This window comes from Sorex fumeus, unplaced genomic scaffold (genome assembly GCF_029834395.1).
Source record: "Sorex fumeus unplaced genomic scaffold, SorFum_2.1 ptg000008l, whole genome shotgun sequence".
In the NCBI taxonomy this organism is placed as follows: Eukaryota; Metazoa; Chordata; class Mammalia; order Eulipotyphla; family Soricidae; genus Sorex; species Sorex fumeus.
In genome coordinates this window covers 74,260,667-74,281,838 of record NW_026606065.1, presented here as the reverse complement: position 1 = coordinate 74,281,838, position 21,172 = coordinate 74,260,667, and the positions used below count along the sequence as shown (strand labels likewise).

Below are 21,172 nucleotides of genomic sequence, written 5' to 3'. Positions count from 1 at the left end.
CTATTGCTCCAGCCCCTAAGTAATTTAAAGCCATTTTGTGTTCATGTTTGTACCATAAAATTTGCAAGCTATTTGTATTTGTTTCTTTGGAAGAAATATGCAAGTTTCTTTGAAACTTGTTTTCATTTTAAATTTGAAGTTCTTTTTATATAATCATATATACATTAATATTAGATTTTGTTCATTGTATAATGAATTAGAGAAGTGGCTTAAAACAGTATCCATTCTTGGGGCTGGAGCTATAGCACAGCAGGTAGGGCATTTGCCTTGCACACAGCCGACCTTGGTTCGATTCCCAGCATCCCATATGGTCCCCTGAGCACTGCCAGGAGTAATTCCTAACTGCAGAGCGAGGAGTAACCCCTGTGCATCTCCAGGTATGACCTAAAAAGAAAATAATACTAATACTAGTACTACTACTAATAATAATAATAATAATAATAAAACAGTATCCATTCTTCCATAGTTACTGTAGGTCATAAATCTGAATTTATTTCGCTCAGGTGGAGTTTTCTTTCGGTAGCTCCTAAGCCTTCTTGCTTGATGGCCCTCTCCCACTCAGAATCTCTTAGAGAAATGGCTGAGAGCTTTTTAAGAGCCACTGCGCCAGGGAAATAGTACAAAGGGCTAGGCCTGTGTTTCTCAACTGAAAAGCCCCAGTAGGCCCTCAGGGTGTTCTAAGGGGGCCACAGATGAGACTTGTGGACCATGGCAGAAAACAGGAGGGCCATGGTTAAAAAAAAAAAATTAATAAGCACTGGACTAGAGCACGTGTCACATGCAGAAAACCAGGGTTCAATCTCTGACATCACATGATCCACTGAGCAGTGCCAGAAGAGACCGCTTTACCCCCAGCACAAGCCAGATATGGCCCAAAAACAAACTGAAAAAAAAAAAAAAAAACTCACTTGTTTAGGTCAGGCCCGCTTGGGTGGATTCCTTTCAGAGTGTAATCTGTTGAGTCATCTAATCCCTGGAAGGATAGTCCATCACTAGTTCTATCTGTACTTAAGGGTTAGTTATGCAAGGTGCTGATAGCAGGCAGCATCTTAGAACTCTCCTAGGATCCAGGAGTAAGCCCTAAGCATTGCTGGGTGTCACCCAAAAACAAAACAGAGAGGAAGAAAGGAAGGGAGGAACTGAGGAAGGGAAAGAAGAAAGAACTCTGCGTCTACAGAGTGTTTTTATTCAAGTTGTGTGTGCATGGTACTAGGAAAAGACCCTGTTAAGGGGTCTTGAATATTAATCCAACTAAATCTCATCTAGCCAGGGCCATTGATATTAAGGCAGTAATGATGGACCACAGTAAAATGATCCCGTTGCTTTCGCTAAAGGAGAAAGTAAAGTGGTTCTAGTAAAGGAAAGGGCAGAAGACAGAAGGTTTTAGTCTTCCTTAGTTATATATGATGCCCAAGACTTCTCTTACTTGATTCATGCTATTCTGTACTCAAAATGAAAGACAATTTCATAAAGAAAATGTATGTTTTTTACATATTTAGAGGGGGGTAAAGGGGGTAAAGGCCCTCCCGTTGATCGTCGATTTGCTCGAGCGGGCCCAGTAACGTCTCCATTGGAGACTTTGTTGTTACTGTGTCTGGCATATCGAATACTCTCGGTAGCTTGCCGGGCTCTCCGAGAGGGGCGGAGGAATCGAACTCGGGTCGGCCATGTTGGCCGCTTGTAAGGCGAACGCCCTACAACTGTGCTATGGAGCGATAGCACAGCGGGTAGGGCGTCTGCCTTGCACGCAGCCAACATATTTAGAAATGTTTGTTAATTTTATGCCATTTCCTCTGTCTTCTCAGTAATTTAAGGCTATCTTGCATAGGAAGATAACCAACCATAACCAAGAGGAGAAAATCTTTACTAATTTCCCTTTCCTCGGGAACCACATAGTAATAACAAAACATGTTTGGCCATATTGTTTTAATTATACCATATCACCATATTGCTTTTGAGTGTGTGTAGGGGCACATACCCAGTGGTCATTTGGCTATTCCCAACAGGCTATTCAGGAATAACTCCCTGCATTCTTCAGGGAACACAATGCTGGTGATTGAACCCGAGGCTCCCATAGGCAAAACCTGTGCCCTAGTCTTTTGAGCCATCTCCCTGACCTCTTGCCGTATTCTTTCAGTAGTTTTTCTGGTAGTGGTGATTCCTCAAAGTTCTTTGATCCAACTACATTCTTAGGACCTGTATTTTTTCATCATCATCATCATCATCATTTTATGTGGTATTGGGGATTGAATACAGGGCCTCACAAATGCAAAACAGGTGTTCCACCACTGAGCTACTTCCCTGTTCTTTGCCAGTTACATACATATATTCAGTGAGGGTGTCTCAATGGGCCCCTCCCCCTGTCTCTCAGCCAACCAGCCCCTGTCTATACTAAGTCCCAAGGGTACCTGTAGTGCTCCAGGGCCTCCAGGGCTGCCACCAGTGATGCTCTGGAGACTATGTGGTGCTAGGGATCGGAACCTGGGTTGGTCGCATCCAGTGATAGCACCTCAACCCCTGTAGCATCTCTCCAACCAGTACCATTAGAGTGACATATAGGAGCCCCATTTAGTGTTCAGTTATACAACAGAGTCAGGTTAGTTACCTGTTATATAAAAGTTACAAAATAAATTGAATTTGGCCTAAATGCTAACATTTCTTATTAACTTTGATGCCAGACTTGGAAATAATGAGGAAAATTATATTCTGATCATTACTAACTTACTGAGAAAAAGAAAATGTTTCATATTATTGAAAAGAAAAATTCAAAATGTCTCCCAAAGGGTGTAGTAAAATAAGAGCTGGTGAGATAATACAACAGGTATAACACCTATCTTGCACATGGCTGTGCTGGGTTCGATCCCCAGCATCCATATGGTCTCCTGAGCATCATCAGGAGTGATTCCTGAGTGCAGAGCCAGGAGTAACCCCAGAGCTTTACCAGTATTGGGGGGGGGGGTGGCAGTTGTAGTAAAACATTACAGTTTACACGAAGAACAGGAGACTAGTGATAATTTAGGGACTGCATCATTGTAGATGGGGCAGAAAGAAGGGTGCGTGCCCTCCCCACAGACCAAGTGGCTGTAGAATGGAGGGAATGGAGAGGGAGGGAGTGCCATGTCTGTCAGACGTGCAGCTGTGCTTGCCTGTCTCTTACTTCTCCAGACTACATCCACACTGGAGTAGTGCTGTGGTCTGACGTCATTGTGCCCCTGGCCAGCACAACCATTGATTTGTTTGGGGAGGAAATTGAACAAGCTGAGGAAATTGAACAAGTGACTTCCTTCTCGGGATTTTTGATTTGGAGACAAAGATGGTTCTTTTTCTCTCTCATCGCTAAAGCTAAAATATAAAATTTGTAAGAGGTTAAAAGCCACATTTTCAGCCCTGAGGAGAAAGCAACCTTCAGGAGAAAAAAAATCTGATAGAATTGAAGGGAGCAAAACTGAGCCTCCAGCGGTAGAAAGAAGCCTGATGGTTTGCCTTCCCTGCCCTGAGCCCTGAGCCCTGAGCCCAGAGGCCCTGCCTTGCCCCTCGGTTCTGCAACAGCCGTGCTTGTTCTGGGAGATCACCCAGCCTTCTTTTCTTTGTTTTTGATTTTTTGTGCCACACCTTGCAATACTTGGGGTCTACGCCCAGCTCTGTGCTGAGGGTCAGTCCTGGAGGTGATTGGGGAAACGTGAAGATGAGGCTTCTCTCTCACATGCAAAGCATGAGCTTTTATGTGTGTTGGGGGGAGAGGACTGCTCCTAGCTCTGTGCTCAGGGATTACTCCTGCTGGTGCTCAGGATTACTCCTGTTGCTGCTACATTGCATGTAGTGCCAGGATCAAACCAGAGTCACCAAATGTAAGCAGGTGCCTTACCCTTATCCCCCTCGCCCCCGAGCTCAGCCCTTTGAGCCATCTTGCCAATCCTCACTCAGGATTCTTATAATGAACTCCCCTAAGGATCATTTCGTTAAGGTAATTAGCACAGTCTGCCATTTAATACATAGTATTTGGCATCTTAATTTTCACAAAATCCCTGTGAGATTCTTTCCATTTTTTGCTTTTGTTTCAGCAGTACGGGGGATCAAACCCGAGGGCGTCACATGCTTCAGCCTCCTTGTATCAGTTTCTTACAGACTACCTATCAGTTTCATGGGGAGGTTCCCCCCTTTCGGAGGGGTTTAATATACTTTATTTCCTCCCAGTAGTGGTGGGGCACCGGGCCGTTCTGTGGATGGAACCCAGGTCCTGGTGTGCCCTTTGCACTGCCACCTCTCTGTGCCGCCTCCCTGGCCCTTTGCACGCATTCTTTCAGCTGTATTGTTTACTTGTCTCTCTTTGACAATTCAGTTTTTTTTCCTTTCTGAATTCTTCCTTGTTATCACCCCCTTGTGTGAATTTTAATAGCTGCTTACAAACCTCACTTTATTTTTTAAAATGTCTTACACCACGATGATGCATATGTATTTGCCTAACAGGATCTCCCAGTCAGTTACAAGCTTCTGGAAGTCAGAAACTACAGCTTATTAAACTCCGGTCATGTCATCTCTTGCAATCTAGTGAATCCAGTTGAACGCTCAATGTGATGTAATTATCAGTATAAGTGATAACCATAATTTCTAAATGATTGAATTACTTGGGCAATACCATGATGAAGCTACAAGTGGCTCTAATTTTATTTTTTGTTTTATTTCATTTTTTCTGTTCTGAGGCTCTACTTGTTGGTTCTCCTGGGTTATTTCAAACTTCATGCTTAGGGGTCACCCCAACAGTGTTTTGTGAACCCTGTGAACCGAACGCAGGCCTTGAGCATGCCCCACATGTGCTTCTCCTATTGAGCAATGTCTCTGTCCTTCACTAATTTTAGAACCAGGTTTTTGTTATGCACAAATAGTATAAATCTTAATTGAAAACTTCACCAAAGAGATAATACAGCAGGTAAGGTGCTTGCCTTGCACACTGTTGACCAGGGTTCAATTCCTGACATGGTCCCCTGAGCACTGCCAGGGGTGATCCTGAGTGCAGAGCTAGGAACATAAATAAAGTTTTAAATTCGTTTTACTACATGCTGTTTTTTTTGTCTAAAATAAAGGTAGTAAGGCATTTATACTTTCCTGTACAGTTTACCTTGGGAAACAAATTGTATATTTATTCTAAAGTTCAACTTCAGGGCTGTTTAGGAAAAACGAAATATATGTTCATGTGTACATCAAAACTGTAAACATTCTGTTTCAGATACTAATATAGTTAAGTCAAATCTGTATTTAGAGTATTTCTAAGATTTCTGAGATTGTGTTAATTCACTACTCCAAACAGAACTTTTTCAGGATAGGAAAGGTACTTGCAGTCATTAATTTAGTTGTATCTCAGAGGGAATTGCAGAGATCACAGGGCAGCCCAAACTGAAGCAATTTTGTCCAATTAAATTATTTGAGTTAAATATAAGTCTGTTTTTTCTCAGCTTTATATTTGAAAATTTCCAAGCGTGCATGTTTAAAGACTAGTTCCATTTATACTCTATATCTTGATACATCAGTTGTTAGCATTTTCTGCATTTTCCTTCTCTTCCTTCAGAGAGGACACCACTATGGGTTCTAGCCCATGTGAAAGGAAGTTGAAGACTGCAAGACACTTGGCCCCTAAATATTTCAACATAAATACTTGTTGATTACACAGGCTCTCCAAATTAAAACCACTAGGAGGTGGGGAAGAGATAGTATTTCTTGCAGCCAGCCCTGGTTTGAATCCCAGACACCATATATGGTCCCATGAGCACTGCCAGAGGTCATTCCTGAGTTCAAAGTCAGGAATAGCTCCTGAGCTCTTTGCTGTGACATAAAAAACAAAAAACCCAAACACACAAACAATAAAAACACAGGAGAAATTGTACAGGGTTAGGGTGCATGCCTGTTTTGCATATAGTCAACCAAGACTTGATCCCTAGCACCACACATGGCCCTCTGAACCCTGACAAGAGTGATCGTTAAGCACAGAGCTAGTTGTGGTCCTCAGCACAATAGCCGGGTATGTTCCAGACAACATCCTCCCACCCCCCAAAACAGAAAAACAAAACAACAAAAGAGAACCACTCTATCTCAATATATAAGACACTGTATTTAATTAGAGGAGGGGGACAAGAGCCACTTAACCAGATGAAATCATGCAAATCTAAATTTGTTGAAATTTGGGGTTGGGCTGAGAATGATCGGGGAGGTTTGATCTGAATCCGGTTTAGAGGGTTTAGCAAGGCAGAGCGAGATGGCAAGGCACAGCTGTGCATTGTCATGGCAACTAGGTGCCTGGGTCATTATGACATTTTAGTCTTTTTTTTTTTCCTTTTGGAAAATGAGGTGCTCTGAATGAAAAGAGCAAAGTTTTCAGGACAAGAATAAAAAGCCTCTTTGCTGGGGGAGGGGAGAAGGATAATGAATAGAAAGGGTTCAGCAGACACATTTTCCCCAAATATGGCAGAGAATTTAGAACTGCTGTAAGAAAGGTCAGGGAAAGGAATTATTTACTGCGAGAGAGGGAGAAAACAGCCCAAGTGGTGTGGGTGCTGCTTGGGCCCTGTGGGCCTGTGTAAGCTCCTTGGGGACCACCAGGCCCACCCAGCAGGACTTAAGGGCCACACCCCAGACATGCTCGGGCGGCCATGATGCTGGAGATGTAGTTACCTTACCATACTATGTTTCCAGCCCCAAGGAATGGAATTTTAAAGAGAGGAAGGTGGTGCATTTCAAATGTTAATTCTGATCTCATTGTTCTGTTACCTCTAGAATGATTGGGAGGGTCCAAATCCTTTGTGATTGAGATTTAAAAGAGTAGAATTCTAGGGCCAGAGCCATAGTACAGATGGTAGGATGCTTGCCTTACCTATGGCCAACTTGGATTCAATTGCTGCCATCCCATAAGATCTCCTGAGCACTGCCTGGAGGAATTCCTGAATGCAGAGCCAGGAATACAGGAATAATCCCTGAGCACAGCCAGGTAAACAAAAACAAAGAGTAGAATTCTTTGATACTTTTTGGATTTCCTCTTTACATAAAAATATTAAGACTTGGGGGCTGGAGCGATAGCACAGCGGATAGGGTGATAGGGCGTTTCCTTTGCATGTGGCTGACCCAGGTTCGATTCACAAACGGTCCCCCAAGCACCGCCAGGAGTAATTCCTGAGTGTAGAGCCAGGAGTTACCCCAGTGCATTGCCGGATGTGACCCAAAAATCACAGTGGTTCTCCCGTTGTTCATCGATTTGCTCGACCGGCCCAGTAACAAGTCATGATACTTGTTGTTACTGTGTCTGGCACTTTGCTGTGAGGCGAGATACTCTCTGTAGCTTGTCGGCTCTCCGAGAGGGGCGGAGGAATCGAACTCGGGTTGGCCATGTTGGCTGCTTGCAAGGCAAGCGCCCTACCACTGTGCTATCGCTCCAGCCCACCCAAAAAGCAAAAAAAAAAAAAAAAAAAATTAAGACTGGGCATAGTGCGAGAGGGCCAGAAGACATGCTTTCTATGTAGTAGCCCAGGTTCTATGTCCAGCTCTGCAGGGTCCCCGGAACACCTCACTGGAGCAGCCACAGAATTCCACTAAATATGGTAGAAACCATTCCCATCCTTAAGGAAAAAAAAATACTAATTGGGAATTCTTCCAAGTTAGCAATTCTCACTAGAGCGATAACACAGCAGGTAGGGTGTTTGCCTTGCATGCGGCTAACCCAGGTTCGAATCCCAGCATCCCATATGGTCCCCTGAGCACTGCCAGGAGTAATTGCTGTGTGCAGAGCCAGCATCGCCAGGTGTGACCCAAAAAGCAAAAAAAAAAAACAACAACAAGTTAGCAATTCTCTTTATTGTATTGTTGAGGCATATTAGTAATTCTTTGTTGCATTTAAGTAAATAATAACTCCAAGGAAATGAAATAAATGTACACAGAATTCTTTGCTTCATTTCTAGTAATTAAATTTTAACAATAGTTCTCTCTTTTCCTAGGGATTTTTATGTGGGGAGAAGTGCCTGGATCAACTAATTCAAAAACTGCTTCAATCAGCAGATGAAGAAGCCATTACTGAATTTTTAGATGAGAGTCTTAAATCAGCAAAATAGTTTTTATTTTGATTATTATTGGTTTTTAGTTTGATTATTACATACAAATGAAACAATAAAAAGACATACACATCAAGAAGCAAAATGAATGGAAATCCTTTTGAAAACTCTCTGGTCCTTATGTTTTAATAAATCAAGGTACATGTCATGGCCTAAGCGTTTATTTTAGGTTTTCTATGAAATGCAGTCCAGTTCTAATAAAATGTGTTGTTGAGAAAACAGGTACTGAGAACTGATTCATGGATTTAGGGCCAGTCACTTGCCCAGCCCCCTCTTTTTTAAAAATAATTTTTATTAAGTTAAAGGCAACATTTTATATTTATTTATCTTGGTTTGGAGGCCACACCTGTCTCTGCACTCAGGAATCACACCTGGGGTCTGGAGTAATAGCACAGCAGGTAGGGCATTTGCCTTGCACGCGGCCGACACAGGTTCAATTCACAGCATCCCATATGGTCCCCTGAGCACTGCCAGGAGTGATTCCTGAGTGCAAAGCCAGGAGTAACCCAAAAAGCAAAAAAAAAAAAAAAAAAAAAAAAAAAATCACACCTGGTCAGTGCTAAGAAGACCATATTTGGGGACTGGAGCAATAGCACAGCAGATAGGGAGTTTGCCTTGCACACGCCTCACCCGGGTTCAATTCCCAGCATCCCATATGGTCCCCTGAGCACCACCAGGAGTAATTCCTGAGTGCATGAGCCAGGAGTAACACCTGTGCATCGCCGAGTGTGACCCAAAAAGAAAAAAGATAAAAAATAATTTTTAGTGTTTATCAGGAAGTTGTTTTGTTTTGTTTTGTTTTGTTTTTTGAGGCCACACTGGCATTGCTGGAGGATGCTATATCAGCTCTGTACCAAGAGGAGATGCTAGTGTCTACTCCAGAGATACTGGGGTACCATGTGTTGCTGGGGACCAAATCTGGATCTCCCATAGATAAACCATGTGCTCAGTTCATTCAGCTGTTTTCCCAGTGGTGATCAGCTGGGAGAAACTAGGATCAACCTCATGCAAGGGAGGTGGGTCAGGCTTTGTATGTGGCGAACCTGGGTACAATCCCCAGCACCACAATGTAGTCTCCTGAGTCCCGCTAGGAGTAAGCCCTCAAACCATTCATTAGGTGTGGCCTTTTGGGGGTTAGTGCCCAGGACTTAGTCCTACTCTGAGTTCAGGGATTACTCCTGGCAGGTTCAAAAAACATACAGAGCACCAGGGAATAGACCCAGGTTGACCACATGCAAGGTAAGTGTCCTAGGTTGACCACATGCAAGGTAAGTGTCCTACACACTATACTATTGCTCCAGCAACTCTTTTTGCCTCTTTAGTGATGTAACCAACAGAATTATGCCATGCAACAATTACACAATGCAAGGTTACAAGCCAATTTTTGGACTGAGAAAACGGTGCAATGCTTATGTGATGGTGATGATTGTGCAGTGAAATCTGATGCATTTCATCTACCAACAATGCTTGAAAGTTACAATGGACTGATTTCAAATCTGGAAGGATCTTAATCTTGTAGCACCCAAATTAAAAAATAAAAATAACACTGGGGCCAGAGTGATAGTACAGCTTGTAGTACATAAGCATAGACATACTGCCTATGAAAATACTTCATCAATAGAAAGCCACTATAGTTACTGTTAATGCCATTACTGTAACAAACAGAACTGCAGCTGTTGAGGGGAAGGAGCATACTTGGCTGTGCTCAAGGCTTACTCCTGGCTCTGTGCTCAGGAATTACTCCTGACACTCTCGGGGACCATATGGAGTACTGGGGATTGAACCCAGATTGGCCATGGGCTAGGCAGGTACCCTGCCTGTTGTACTATCTTGTGCCCCATGTTGTTTTTGGTTCTCTAGAAAACTTTTTGTTTGGGCCACACCCAGTAGAGCTTATGGTTCATTCTTGACTCTGCGTTCAGGGAACACTCTTGGCAGGGCTCAGGGGACCATATATGGTGCCAGGAGTAGAACCTGTTCAGCCACATGCAAGGCAAATGCCCTACCCCTTGTAACTCTCTCTGGCCCTCATTAGCTTCTTTATGAAATTGTAAAGAACATATGAACACACAAGTGAAATACTTAAAATACTTAATAAATTACAGAAGTTGGAATAAAAACTGGAATGAGTGCCTTCAGCAAGCAGAGTCCTCAGGTACAAGGAAACCACTGTACAGAAATAGAACTTCAGGAACCCAGTCGGAAGCCAGAGAGATAGTATAGGGGTCAGAGGCACATAACTGACCTCAGTTTGATCCCCAGCAACACATAAGCCCCAAGACACTGGGCATCATAGGTCTCAAGCAGCACCACGTCCTCTGACTCTTGCATTTAACCGTTCAGCCTCTGGGCTCCCTGATCACACTTAGGAACCTACCTCTCAGAATCCAATCAGAAGGAATACTCAGAGCAAGGGAGGAAGTGTTTCAGGAAAGAAAGGAGAGAAATACTAATGTCACCAACAAGTGGAAATTGTGGCAAGACCTGTGAGATACCTCAAGCCTACTCAGAAGGAAAGGTCCTAGAGCAGGTCATGTTGTTGAAATCATTGATGAGCAGAATTATAAAGTGTGAAGAATTAAAATTATAGCTTATTGATGACTAAGGCTGATGACTAGACAAAACAGCTCTTAAACTTTGATCTAGAAGAATCTGACTTCATTGTAGATTATGCAAATTATAAGAAATACTGAGAAAACACAGGGAATAAAGACTGTGGAGTTAATGAAGCTGTTATAGGAATGAAAGAATACTGGGGTATGATGTTGGGACATTCAGCTACTCTGCACATTTGAAAACCCCCAAAATCCTAAATCATCCACCCTTACCCTGAGGAACAGGGTTCTGGAAAACTATCTCCTGAGAATCAGGTATGCTGGCATTTAGGTCTTTAGGACTAGGAGAAGCTTATTTTATTACTGAACTCTCCTCACAAATTCAAGGCAAAGAATTCTGCAACTTTATTTAGTGTCAGCAATTATGAAGTGGTTCCATTTAAGAAGAGGTACTGACTCAGTTCACTGACTTTGGCAATTGCAAACCCCAGTGTAATCAATAGCCCAAGAAGAGAACATTTCCACCACCTCTGAAGGTTTCTACATGTTCTTTTCCAGTTGATCTAGCAATCTGCCAATTCACCTCCCCCAACAGCTGCGGCTCTTATGATAATTTTTATTCACCAGAACTTATTTTAACTGTTTTGGAAACTCAAGTAAAATTTTATTATTTTTAATTGAATTACCGTGGGATTCCGTTACAAATGTTTTGTGATCGGGCTTCATACAATGTTCCAATACCCATCCCTTCACCAGTGTACATCCCTCCACCAATATCCCCCTATATCCCTCTTGCCACGCTCCCCGCCCTCACCCATCATCCTGTCTATGCAGGCACTTTTCTTCTGTCTTAAGTATGTTCTCTTTCATAGTTAGCATTTTTTGCTCACTAAAATTTCAAAACTTATCTTGCATGTCAGCAGTTTTATTATTTGCTTTTCTTTTTGGCTTTGGGCCAAAGCTGTGCCAGGGCTTACTCCTGGCTCTGTGATCAGGAATCACTCCTGGCAGTGCTCAGGGGACCATATGGAGTTTTGGGGATTGAACCTAGGTCAGCTGCATTCAAGGCAAGCACCCTACCACCTGTAATCTCCCTCTAAACCCTCATCTTATTTCTGGGTAGTACACTGTATGAACATACGATTTTGCTTTCATTTTACTCTTGATACCCTGCTATCCAGGCCTGATGGTCAGTGCTAGGGCCCATTGACACTCCAGGGATGATGTGGAGCTGGGGATTGAATCCAGGACTTTGAACTCGGGACTTTTAAATAAGAGCTCAAGCCCTGCCTTTTCTTTTAATTGCTATTTTAGAGGCAAAAGCTTCCAATTTTGTTGAGTTACTTTTACTAATTGTGTGGGGAGGATCGCACTCAGTTGTGTTCCAGGGATTTTTGGTGCCTGCATTGGAACCCAGCCCTCCCACATACAGCACACGCACACCAGCTTTTTGGAGTATTTTCCTGGGTGGAAGTATCTTGTGTTTTGTTCTTTTTTTTTCTTTCTTTCTTTTTTTTTTTTTTAAATTTCTGAAGCATCTGAGAGACACTACAGAGTTGTAGGCCCAGCACCCTGCTGAGCTTAATTAAGGTATCTTCTCTCCTGTGTTTTCAGTAGATTATTTAGGTACTGGAAAAAAAAGGAAAAAATTTGAGGTAGTAGTCTGTATTAACCACCTATTCAAGTTATACTGAAGATTTCATTTATTGGGTTATGATATCATGATAAACTAGCAGTAGGAGTTTAATTTAAAAAAATTTTTTTTGGTTTGTTTTATGGGTCACACCCAGCAATGCTCAGGGGTTACCCCTGGATCTGCACTCATGAATTACTCCTGGAGGTGGTCAGGGGACCATAGGGATGCCAGGGATTAAACCCAGGTTGGCCTGCAAGGCAAATGCCCTATCCAGCCCGATTTTTCAAAAATGTTTTTTTATGCTCAAACCCCAGAGGGCACCAAGCCTGGAGCCCAGAATTGCAAGACATAGGCCCTAAATGAGGGGTAGGGGATCGTGAAACAACCAAAAACACCAGCCTATCTTTTAAGTACTTGATTTTGAATATTTGCCTAAAATAATGTTGATTATTTTATATGCAAATGTGTTACATATATGCAACACATTTGGAAAGCAAAGATTGTTTTATATTAATACCAGGAAAATCAAGGCATATATAAATACTGAGTTCTTGAAAGTTGCTTTTGTACAGGTTATTAAAATCTTTTCCTTTAAAACGTTCCTTAAAACTCCATAAAGACATTCCAAAGACATGCGTTTATCTGTGGAAAGGGAGTTTGAAAACATTCATAGTAACAACTTAATGGAAAGGGTGCTGGAGCAATAGCACAGTGGGTAGGGCGTTTGCTTTGCACGCAGCCAACCCGGGTTTGATTCCCAGCATCCCCTATGGTCCCCTGAGCACTGCCAGGGGTGATTCCTGAGTGCAGAGCCAGGAGTTACCTCTAAGCATCGCTGGGTGTGACCCAAAAAGCAAAACAACAACAATAATACCTTAATGGAAATAATCTTGCTTCCCAGCAGACGAAGTGGTGACTCAGTGAGATGCCAGTGGTCCACTGATATGCCTGATTTGAGGCTATTTATAAGTGTTGTTCTCTAGGACGTCGCTTTTGTCTAACCCATTTGATGAACCTCCAGATATGGTTTAGTAATGAAAATATTGTAATGTACCCTACAGTTTCTTTCAAAAGAAGCGACATTCATGAAATTTACATACAAGTGGTACAATATGGAAAGTATCATGCTAAGCGAAATGAGTCAGAAAGAGAGGGATAGACATAGAAAGATTGCATTCATCTGGGGGATATAAAGTAACAAAGTATGAGATTAATACCCAAGAATAGCTGAGATCAGCACCAGGAGGATTACTCCATAACTTAGAGGCCAGCCGGGTATCCTAGAGGAAAGGGCTATTCAGATAGAGAAGGGAGCACCAAATAAAGGATGTTTGGAGGATCCTCCCAGGAGGGGAGATGCATGTCGAAAGTAGACTATGGACTGAACATGTTTGCCACTCAATGCCTCTTTTGCAGACCACAACACCCAAAAGGAGAGAGAGAACACAGGGGATTGCCCTGCCACAGAGACGGGGGGATGGGGGGATGGGGGTGGGAGGGATATTATCCATGGTGGTGGAAAATGGGCACTGGTGGAGGGATGGGTATCTGATCATTGTATAATTGAAACCAAAGCACAAAAAATTGTAAACCTACAACTTTAAAAAAAATAAAATAAAATAAAGGGGAAAAAAAAAAAAAAAGAAGCGACATTAAAAACCAGGAGGATCTGTTTGCGGAAAATCGTTAATGTTTCAAATTAGTGAGTGTCCCGCTTCACACGAAGAATAAAAACTAACAATGCATCATTGTCTCAGACGGTGTAAGCACTGGATCATTATTCCAGTCATCAAGTACTTAGGGAAGCAAGCTCAAGTCCAAAGTCATTTACTTCATTCCCTTCTTTCACAATCCCAAGAATACTGTTGTCCCCAAGATACAAGGAGGGAAACTTCTGGGGCAATTCACACAAGCCAGGCCTCCTAAATCCCGAGCTCTACTTCCGACTTCAAAGTCAAGGGGGCTACCAGCATCCAGAGAGAAAGAAGGCTTTCTAACTGTGCGCACTGAATGATCCGGCTCCCCTCGCACCCCCCCCCCCCCCCCGCCCGCAAAGAAACCCCGCGATACTAGCCAAACTACGACTCCCAGGATGCAAAGCGCCCGCGGGCTGCCGGCCAATAGCCGTGCGTCTTGGGGGGCCCGGCATGCCTTGCGGCGCGAAAGGTCTCCAGGGAGCTGTGGTTCTGGTCGTCTACTGGTCTTGCCAGCGCGGCATTGGCGGCTGTGTCGGCCCCAGCCAGCGGTTTCCTTGCGGGGCGAGTGGAGGTTGCGAAAGGGCGCGGAACTGAAACGGGGGTGAGTCAGACACTTACGCGATAAAGGGAGGCGGCACTGCGGCGACGGGACCCAAGTTCGTAAGTGCGGCCCCTGCTGGAAGCTGAGTCGGGGCACCGCGCTCTCGGTGCCCGCGAAAGGAGGCTCACGGGGAGCTGGAGCCCCGCTCCTTGCACCTGTTCTCGGCCTCCGCCGCCGCCATCGCCGCCATGCAGTCCCGGGAAGAGGCTCCGCGCTCGCGCCGCCTCGCCAGCCCCCGCGGCGGGAGGCGGCCCAAAAGAATTTCCAAGCCGTCGGTGTCGGCTTTTTTCACCGGCCCGGAGGAACTGAAGGACTCGGCGCACTCGGCCGCCCTGCTGGCCCAGCTCAAGTCCTTCTACGATGCGCGGCTGCTCTGCGATGTGACCATCGAGGTGGTGATGCCTGGCAGCGGGCCGGGCACGGGGCGCCTCTTCTCCTGCAACCGCAACGTGCTGGCCGCCGCCTGCCCCTACTTCAAGAGCATGTTCACGGGCGGCATGTACGAGAGCCAGCAGACGAGCATCACCATGCACGACGTGGACGCCGAGTCTTTCGAGGTGCTGGTGGACTACTGCTACACGGGCCGGGTGCTGCTGAGCGAGGCCAACGTGCAGCGCCTGTACGCCGCCTCCGACATGCTGCAGCTTGAGTACGTGCGCGAAGCCTGCGCCTCTTTCCTGGCCCGCCGCCTGGACCTGAGCAACTGCACGGCCATCCTCAAGTTCGCCGACGCCTTTGACCATCACAAGCTGCGCTCGCAGGCCCAGGCCTTTATCGCCCACAACTTCAAGCAGCTGAGCCGAATGGGATCGATCCGGGAAGAGAGCCTGGCCGACCTGACCCTGTCCCAGATGCTCACCGTCCTGCGCCTGGACGGCCTGGACATTGAGAGCGAACGGACAGTGTGCCACGTGGCGGTGCAGTGGTTAGAGGCTGCCCCCAAGGAGCGTGGGCCCAGCGCCGCCGAGGTCTTCAAGTGCGTCCGCTGGACTCACTTCACCGACCAGGACCAGGATTACCTGGAAGGACTGTTGACCAACACCATTGTGAAGAAGTACTGCCTCGACCTCATTGAAGGGGCCCTGCAGATGCGGTATGGGGACATTCTGTACAAGGCTTTGAAGCCTGAGACCAGTAGCAGCAGCAGCAGCAGCAGCAGCAGCAGCAGCAGCAGCAGCAGCTCCGTTGTACCTGCCGTGGAAATCCCGCCCCAGAGACTCGGGGTGTGTGCCAAAAAGATGGTGATCTTCTTCGGACATCCCAGAGATCCGTTTCTCTGTTATGACCCTTATTCAGGGGACATTTACACAATGCCCTCACCTCTGACCACCTTGGCCCACACTAAGACCATTACCTCCTCTGCGGTCTGTGTATCTCCGGACCATGACATCTACCTTGCTGCCCAGCCCAGGAAAGACCTGTGGGTGTATAAGCCAGCCCAGAACAGTTGGCACCAGCTGGCTGACCGCTTGCTCTGCCGGGAGGGCATGGATGTGGCCTACCTCAATGGCTACATTTACATCTTGGGTGGACGAGACCCCATTACTGGAGTTAGACTGAAGGAAGTGGAGTGCTACAGTGTCCAGAGGAACCAGTGGGCACTGGTGGCCCCTGTACCCCATTCCTTCTATTCCTTTGAACTAATAGTGGTTCAGAACTATCTGTATGCTGTCAACAGTAAGCGCATGCTTTGCTATGATCCAAGTCATAATATGTGGCTCAACTGTGCTTCTCTTAAACGTAGTGACTTTCAGGAAGCCTGTGTCTTCAATGATGAGATCTATTGTATCTGTGACATCCCTGTCATGAAGGTCTACAATCCAGCCAGGGGAGAATGGAGGCAGATTAGTAATATTCCCTTGGACTCAGTGACTCACAACTACCAGATTGTTAACCATGGCCAAAAGTTGCTGCTCATCACTTCTACTACTGCACAGTGGAAAAAAAACCGGGTCACAGTTTATGAATATGATACTCGGGAAGACCAGTGGATCAATATAGGTACCATGTTAGGACTTTTGCACTTTGACTCTGGCTTTATTTGCCTCTGTGCTCGTGTTTATCCCTCCTGCCTTGAACCTGGCCAGAGTTTTCTCACTGAAGAAGATGATGCTCGGAGTGAGTCTAGTACTGAATTGGATTTAGATGGACTCAGCGATCTGGACTCTGAGTCAGGAAGTTCAAGTTCATTTTCTGATGACGAAGTCTGGGTGCAGGTTGTACCTCAGCGAAGTGCACAGGATCAGCGGGGTTCTTTGTAAATATTTTGAAACACTAAGATGTTACTACTGTTATGGAATATATCTTTTAAAAATATTCTTTTTTCATGAAAATAAAAGTAGATTAGGACCACTGATTTGGTTTAGAAACGTAAAAAGAATTACTAATATTACAAAATTTTAAACAGCACAAAATCAACTTGTTTATTGTTGTACTAAAAGTTTGGGGTTGAAATATACAAAAATGAGCTATATAATTTGTTAGGATGCTTGGTCATTTTTTCACTGTTAAAGTACTCAGTGCACTTGTGGATTGTTTTGCTTAGTTACTGTGTGTTTATCTTTTGATTAATTTAGATTTCTGTTCACTTTTAAAATTCTATTTAGTGCTGCAAAGAATATAATTTTTAAGTAGAAATTGTTGGTAGAGCTTTGAAAGGCCTCTTTTTTTCTTTCAGAATAATGAAAGTAGTACATACCCCCAATTTTATATTATTTCTTGGCAGTCTAAGTTAATACAGCTTAGCATTTGGTTTAGTTTTCTTCCCTCTGCTAAGAAAAGAAAAAGGACTATATTAGAACTGGAAAAATACATTCACTTGCCTTGCATGCAGTGAACCCGAGCTGGATATCTGGCACCACATGGTCTCCCAAGCTTCTTGTCAAAAACCTACACCCCTCGAAAAAGGGGTATATATAGAAAGAGGTTATTGAATGATGATTTTAATTTAATAATGTATAGAATGGTCTTAAAAGCTCACAGAATGTAAAAATCAGGATTTCCCTATTTCAAAAAAAGTAGTTTGTTTTATTTAAACCCTCTAAACACCACTTCTCATCCCTGCAAATAAGTAACATTTCTTTTTTTTTTCTTTTTTTCTTTGGTTTTTGGGTCACACCTGGCAATGCTTAGGGGTTATTTCTGGCTTTGCACTCAGGTATTGCCATTGTCAGTGTCGGAACCTTGTGGATGCTGAGGATCAAACCGGGTAGGCTACGTGCAAAGCAAACGTCCTACCCACTGTATTATCCATCCAGCCCCACATTTCATAGATTCATATCTTTCATCTGTATCTTTCATTTGAATCAGCGGAACAGTCATTTTTGTCATTGGACATATGGCTGGGCGGTGTTAAGATTTCAATCTATTGGTTATGCCTTATTTTAAAAAGAGTATATAGTTAAAATATTTTAGCTGTATCATTTTGGTGTTCATCTTAGATTTTTTAGCAGGAAGTGATTTATTCTTTATTGGTTTTGTGAAATACTATAGGTTTTGAAATATATATAAAGTTTTACTAAGATCAGTAATATGTCATCAGCTATAAAATTAAATGCCAGAAGTGAAAATATTAAAACTTTAAGCTGTGTGTAGAACTCTTTTGTGTGGGACTGACTATTGTCAGTTTTATAAGTCACCGTAAATAATTATTAGCTCAAAGATTTTTTTTATTAAAAATTGACAAAGAATAAAAAAGGATGATGGCATTTGGGGTCAATAGTGAAGGAATGTTTCCTCTACAGTATTTCCCTAAGCAGTGGTATACTATACATGGTTATTTTATTATGTCACTTGTGCATACTTTGTGTATTTCTCTCTAAACCATGTGTCCAGAAATAGAGAGTAAATTGCACAAACATTGTTAAATACTGGGAAATGTAAGTACATACCTTTTGAGGAACAGACACATGTGGTTGTTAGAATATAAGCAAATGGTAAATGGTGATATTTGTTTAGGTAGAATTTTTTTTCTGTACAATTATTTACAATTATCTCCTTGAATCTTTGGTCAGTAATTTGTTAATCCTTCCTCTTATGTTTATATTCTAGCAATCAAATGCTAACATTTCTTATACTCAAGAATACTGCTGATAAGTGTGTTAAGAGATGAGGGACTGAAATTTTTTCCCTCCCTTTTTTTTTTTGGTGGGGGGACGAGTCTTGGGGATCTCAGGGCCTCACAAATCCAAGTGAGCTACCACTAAACTAGCTCCAGCCCTAGGAAGTAAATTTTGAACATAAAAGGAGTGAGGAAGAAAGAAAAGGATTATAAATTCTGTTTTCTTAGCATTTGGACTGACCATTAAAAGCGTGCACTGCACATTCCTTTTTAACATTATTCCTAGTGAAATTAAGATTCTTCCTGTAGAGCACTAAGTGTTCTTCTAAAGGGCAAACAAGCTTTAGTGGCCCAAGGCTAATTTTTGTTCCATTTGATGTCAGGGACATTTTAAGCACTGCTCAAATACAAAACTATTTCTTTATAGTATTGTTGGGGATTTTTTGGCCAACTCTCTTTACCAATAAATTTCTTGTTGATAGCTTTTTGTTTTGTATGGTTGAAATGACAATGCTGATCTCAGATTATTCATCTGTATAAATAAGATATTCAACCGGTTTATAAAAGAAACTTACTTCCAAGTTGTTACTTCTCAACCTTTGAGTTTGGTATAAGCTAAATAGAAGTAACTTTAAGAGCTATATTGAGGATTTTGATTTTGTGATATATTTGTGAATTATTATTTTATAGATGTGATTTGTATATGGTTAATTACAAATAAAAGAGACACTAGAACGCAAGCCTTCCTGACCTGTTACTTTAGTGTTTCTGATAAATGTATAGAACTTGTGAGTGACACAACTAGGATGTTTTAATTCCCTTTGACAGGAAAAAGCATCCTTGACTGTTTCATAATTAATCAACACACCTTTTAACAAACACTGTCTTTAGAAGGACTACCCTTCATTAGCTTAGAATGCTCTTTTATTCATTGTAAACCTATTATCTGAAAACGGGAAGAACTCAAATTATCTTCAAATGATAAATGACTGATATTTAAGAGGATATAAGAAAGATTAATAAATAACTTTAGTTTTGAGCAGTCCCAGGACAAGAAGAACAATTAACAAGAAAAATCCAGTTTTATTTGCAAGCCTTGAAGTAGTCAGGTTGGAGAAAAGTGAAACTACCAGGAATTTAAACAGGTCTTTCCCCCCTATGTCTCAGGTAAAAGCAGTTTAGCATGGCAGTTACATGGAACTCCTGACAATAATCCTCAAAATGACAAGGAATATCACTGCTAGCTATGGGATTCCTGGATCCTTGAGCCTCAAGTGCTAGTACCTCAAAGCACATACTTTGCATATGGAGAACAACCTCAAGCAACTACCTAGGAGTAACCCCTGAGTCCTTTGAGGTAAGTCCCCAAACCAAGGCAAAATGGAAAACAGCTCAAAATATATCAGCAACTATAAAATAGTAATAGAATAAACTCGTAGTAACACTAAGGTTTCCTAGGTGAACTCTTTTTCCCTCTCTCAATTTTTAAAATTCACGAATTCCTTCGTGTAGAATACTGAGGAAGAGAACACAGGGATGTGCCCGACTGGTAGAGTACCGACCTTGCAGGTATGGGATCGGGGTGTTCAATCCCTTGTACTGCCCCATATTACTGACTTTGACCTCAGTTCACTGCAACCAAGCATGCATAAGCACCACAATCAAGTGCACACCCTCAAACACTGCAACAACAAAGTGAAGGCAGAAGGAAAAATCAAATTCCAAATTCTATCACCTTAAACATAACAATGTAGTATTAATTTTTTAAAAACTCTGAGAAAAGATACTAAGGTTTATTTATCAGACTGTATGCTTAGACATGACCACTCAGTACTCAAAATGATTGCCAGAAATCCCAAAACCCCCATCCAACTTGGAAATCCTATATATTAGGCATTCAGCACTCCCATCCCTAGAATCCCTGGGGAAAACAAATTGAAAGTCCTAGAACTCCTAATAATCAAATCTGATCACCTCTAAAAGATGAAATTGTAGGGGATGGAAATGTTGAGGAAAACAGGGAAATAACCTCAACAAAGAAATTCTGAGTTCTCGGGGCCAGAGTGATAGTACAGTGGGTAGGGCATTTGCCTTGCATGCGGCCAACCTGGGTTCAATCCCCGGCATCACATATGGCCCCCCAAGCACCTCTAGGAGTAATTCCTGAGTGCAGAGCCAGGAGTAACCCCTGAGCATTGCTGGGTGTGACCCAAAAAGCAAAAAAAAAAAAAAAAAAAAGAGAGAAATACTGAGTTATCTTACTGTAGGAGAGGCTGGACAGTTAAGTTCCAAAGATGGAAATGATCAGGGTATCACATATTCTTAGATAATGTTTTATTCAACCTCATTACCTCATTTCATTATAATGATGAAAAAGAATACCCTCCAATGCTGAACAAAATCATGTTATTCAAGATCCTGTTTACAATAAGTAATTTCCCTTGAAATTTTCATTTTCAACATAAGGACTATAGTGAAAGGTCTTGGAAACTAGGGTGGTGATAAGGTACAATAATTCTACATCAAAACAATA

The 21,172-nt window shown here is 42.9% G+C and overlaps 2 protein-coding genes across 2 annotated transcripts in view; both read left to right on the top strand.

The window, feature by feature from the left end:
• Nucleotides 1-8,287, top strand: part of MTRF1 (mitochondrial translation release factor 1) — a 29,272-nt gene extending 20,985 nt beyond the window's left edge. The window contains exon 10 of the mRNA XM_056109826.1: nt 7,977-8,287. Within this exon, the coding sequence (XP_055965801.1) occupies nt 7,977-8,090 (114 nt within the window). The 3' untranslated portion in view covers nt 8,091-8,287. The remainder of the gene's footprint in view (nt 1-7,976) is intronic.
• A 6,439-nt stretch (nt 8,288-14,726) lies between these two features.
• On the top strand, nt 14,727-19,372 carry LOC130019220 (kelch repeat and BTB domain-containing protein 7). Its single transcript, XM_056109839.1, has one exon. It carries the CDS (start codon nt 14,768-14,770, stop codon nt 16,838-16,840), a length of 2,073 nt encoding a protein of 690 aa, XP_055965814.1. The 5' UTR covers nt 14,727-14,767; the 3' UTR covers nt 16,841-19,372.
• The last annotated feature ends 1,800 nt before the right edge of the window (nt 19,373-21,172 follow it).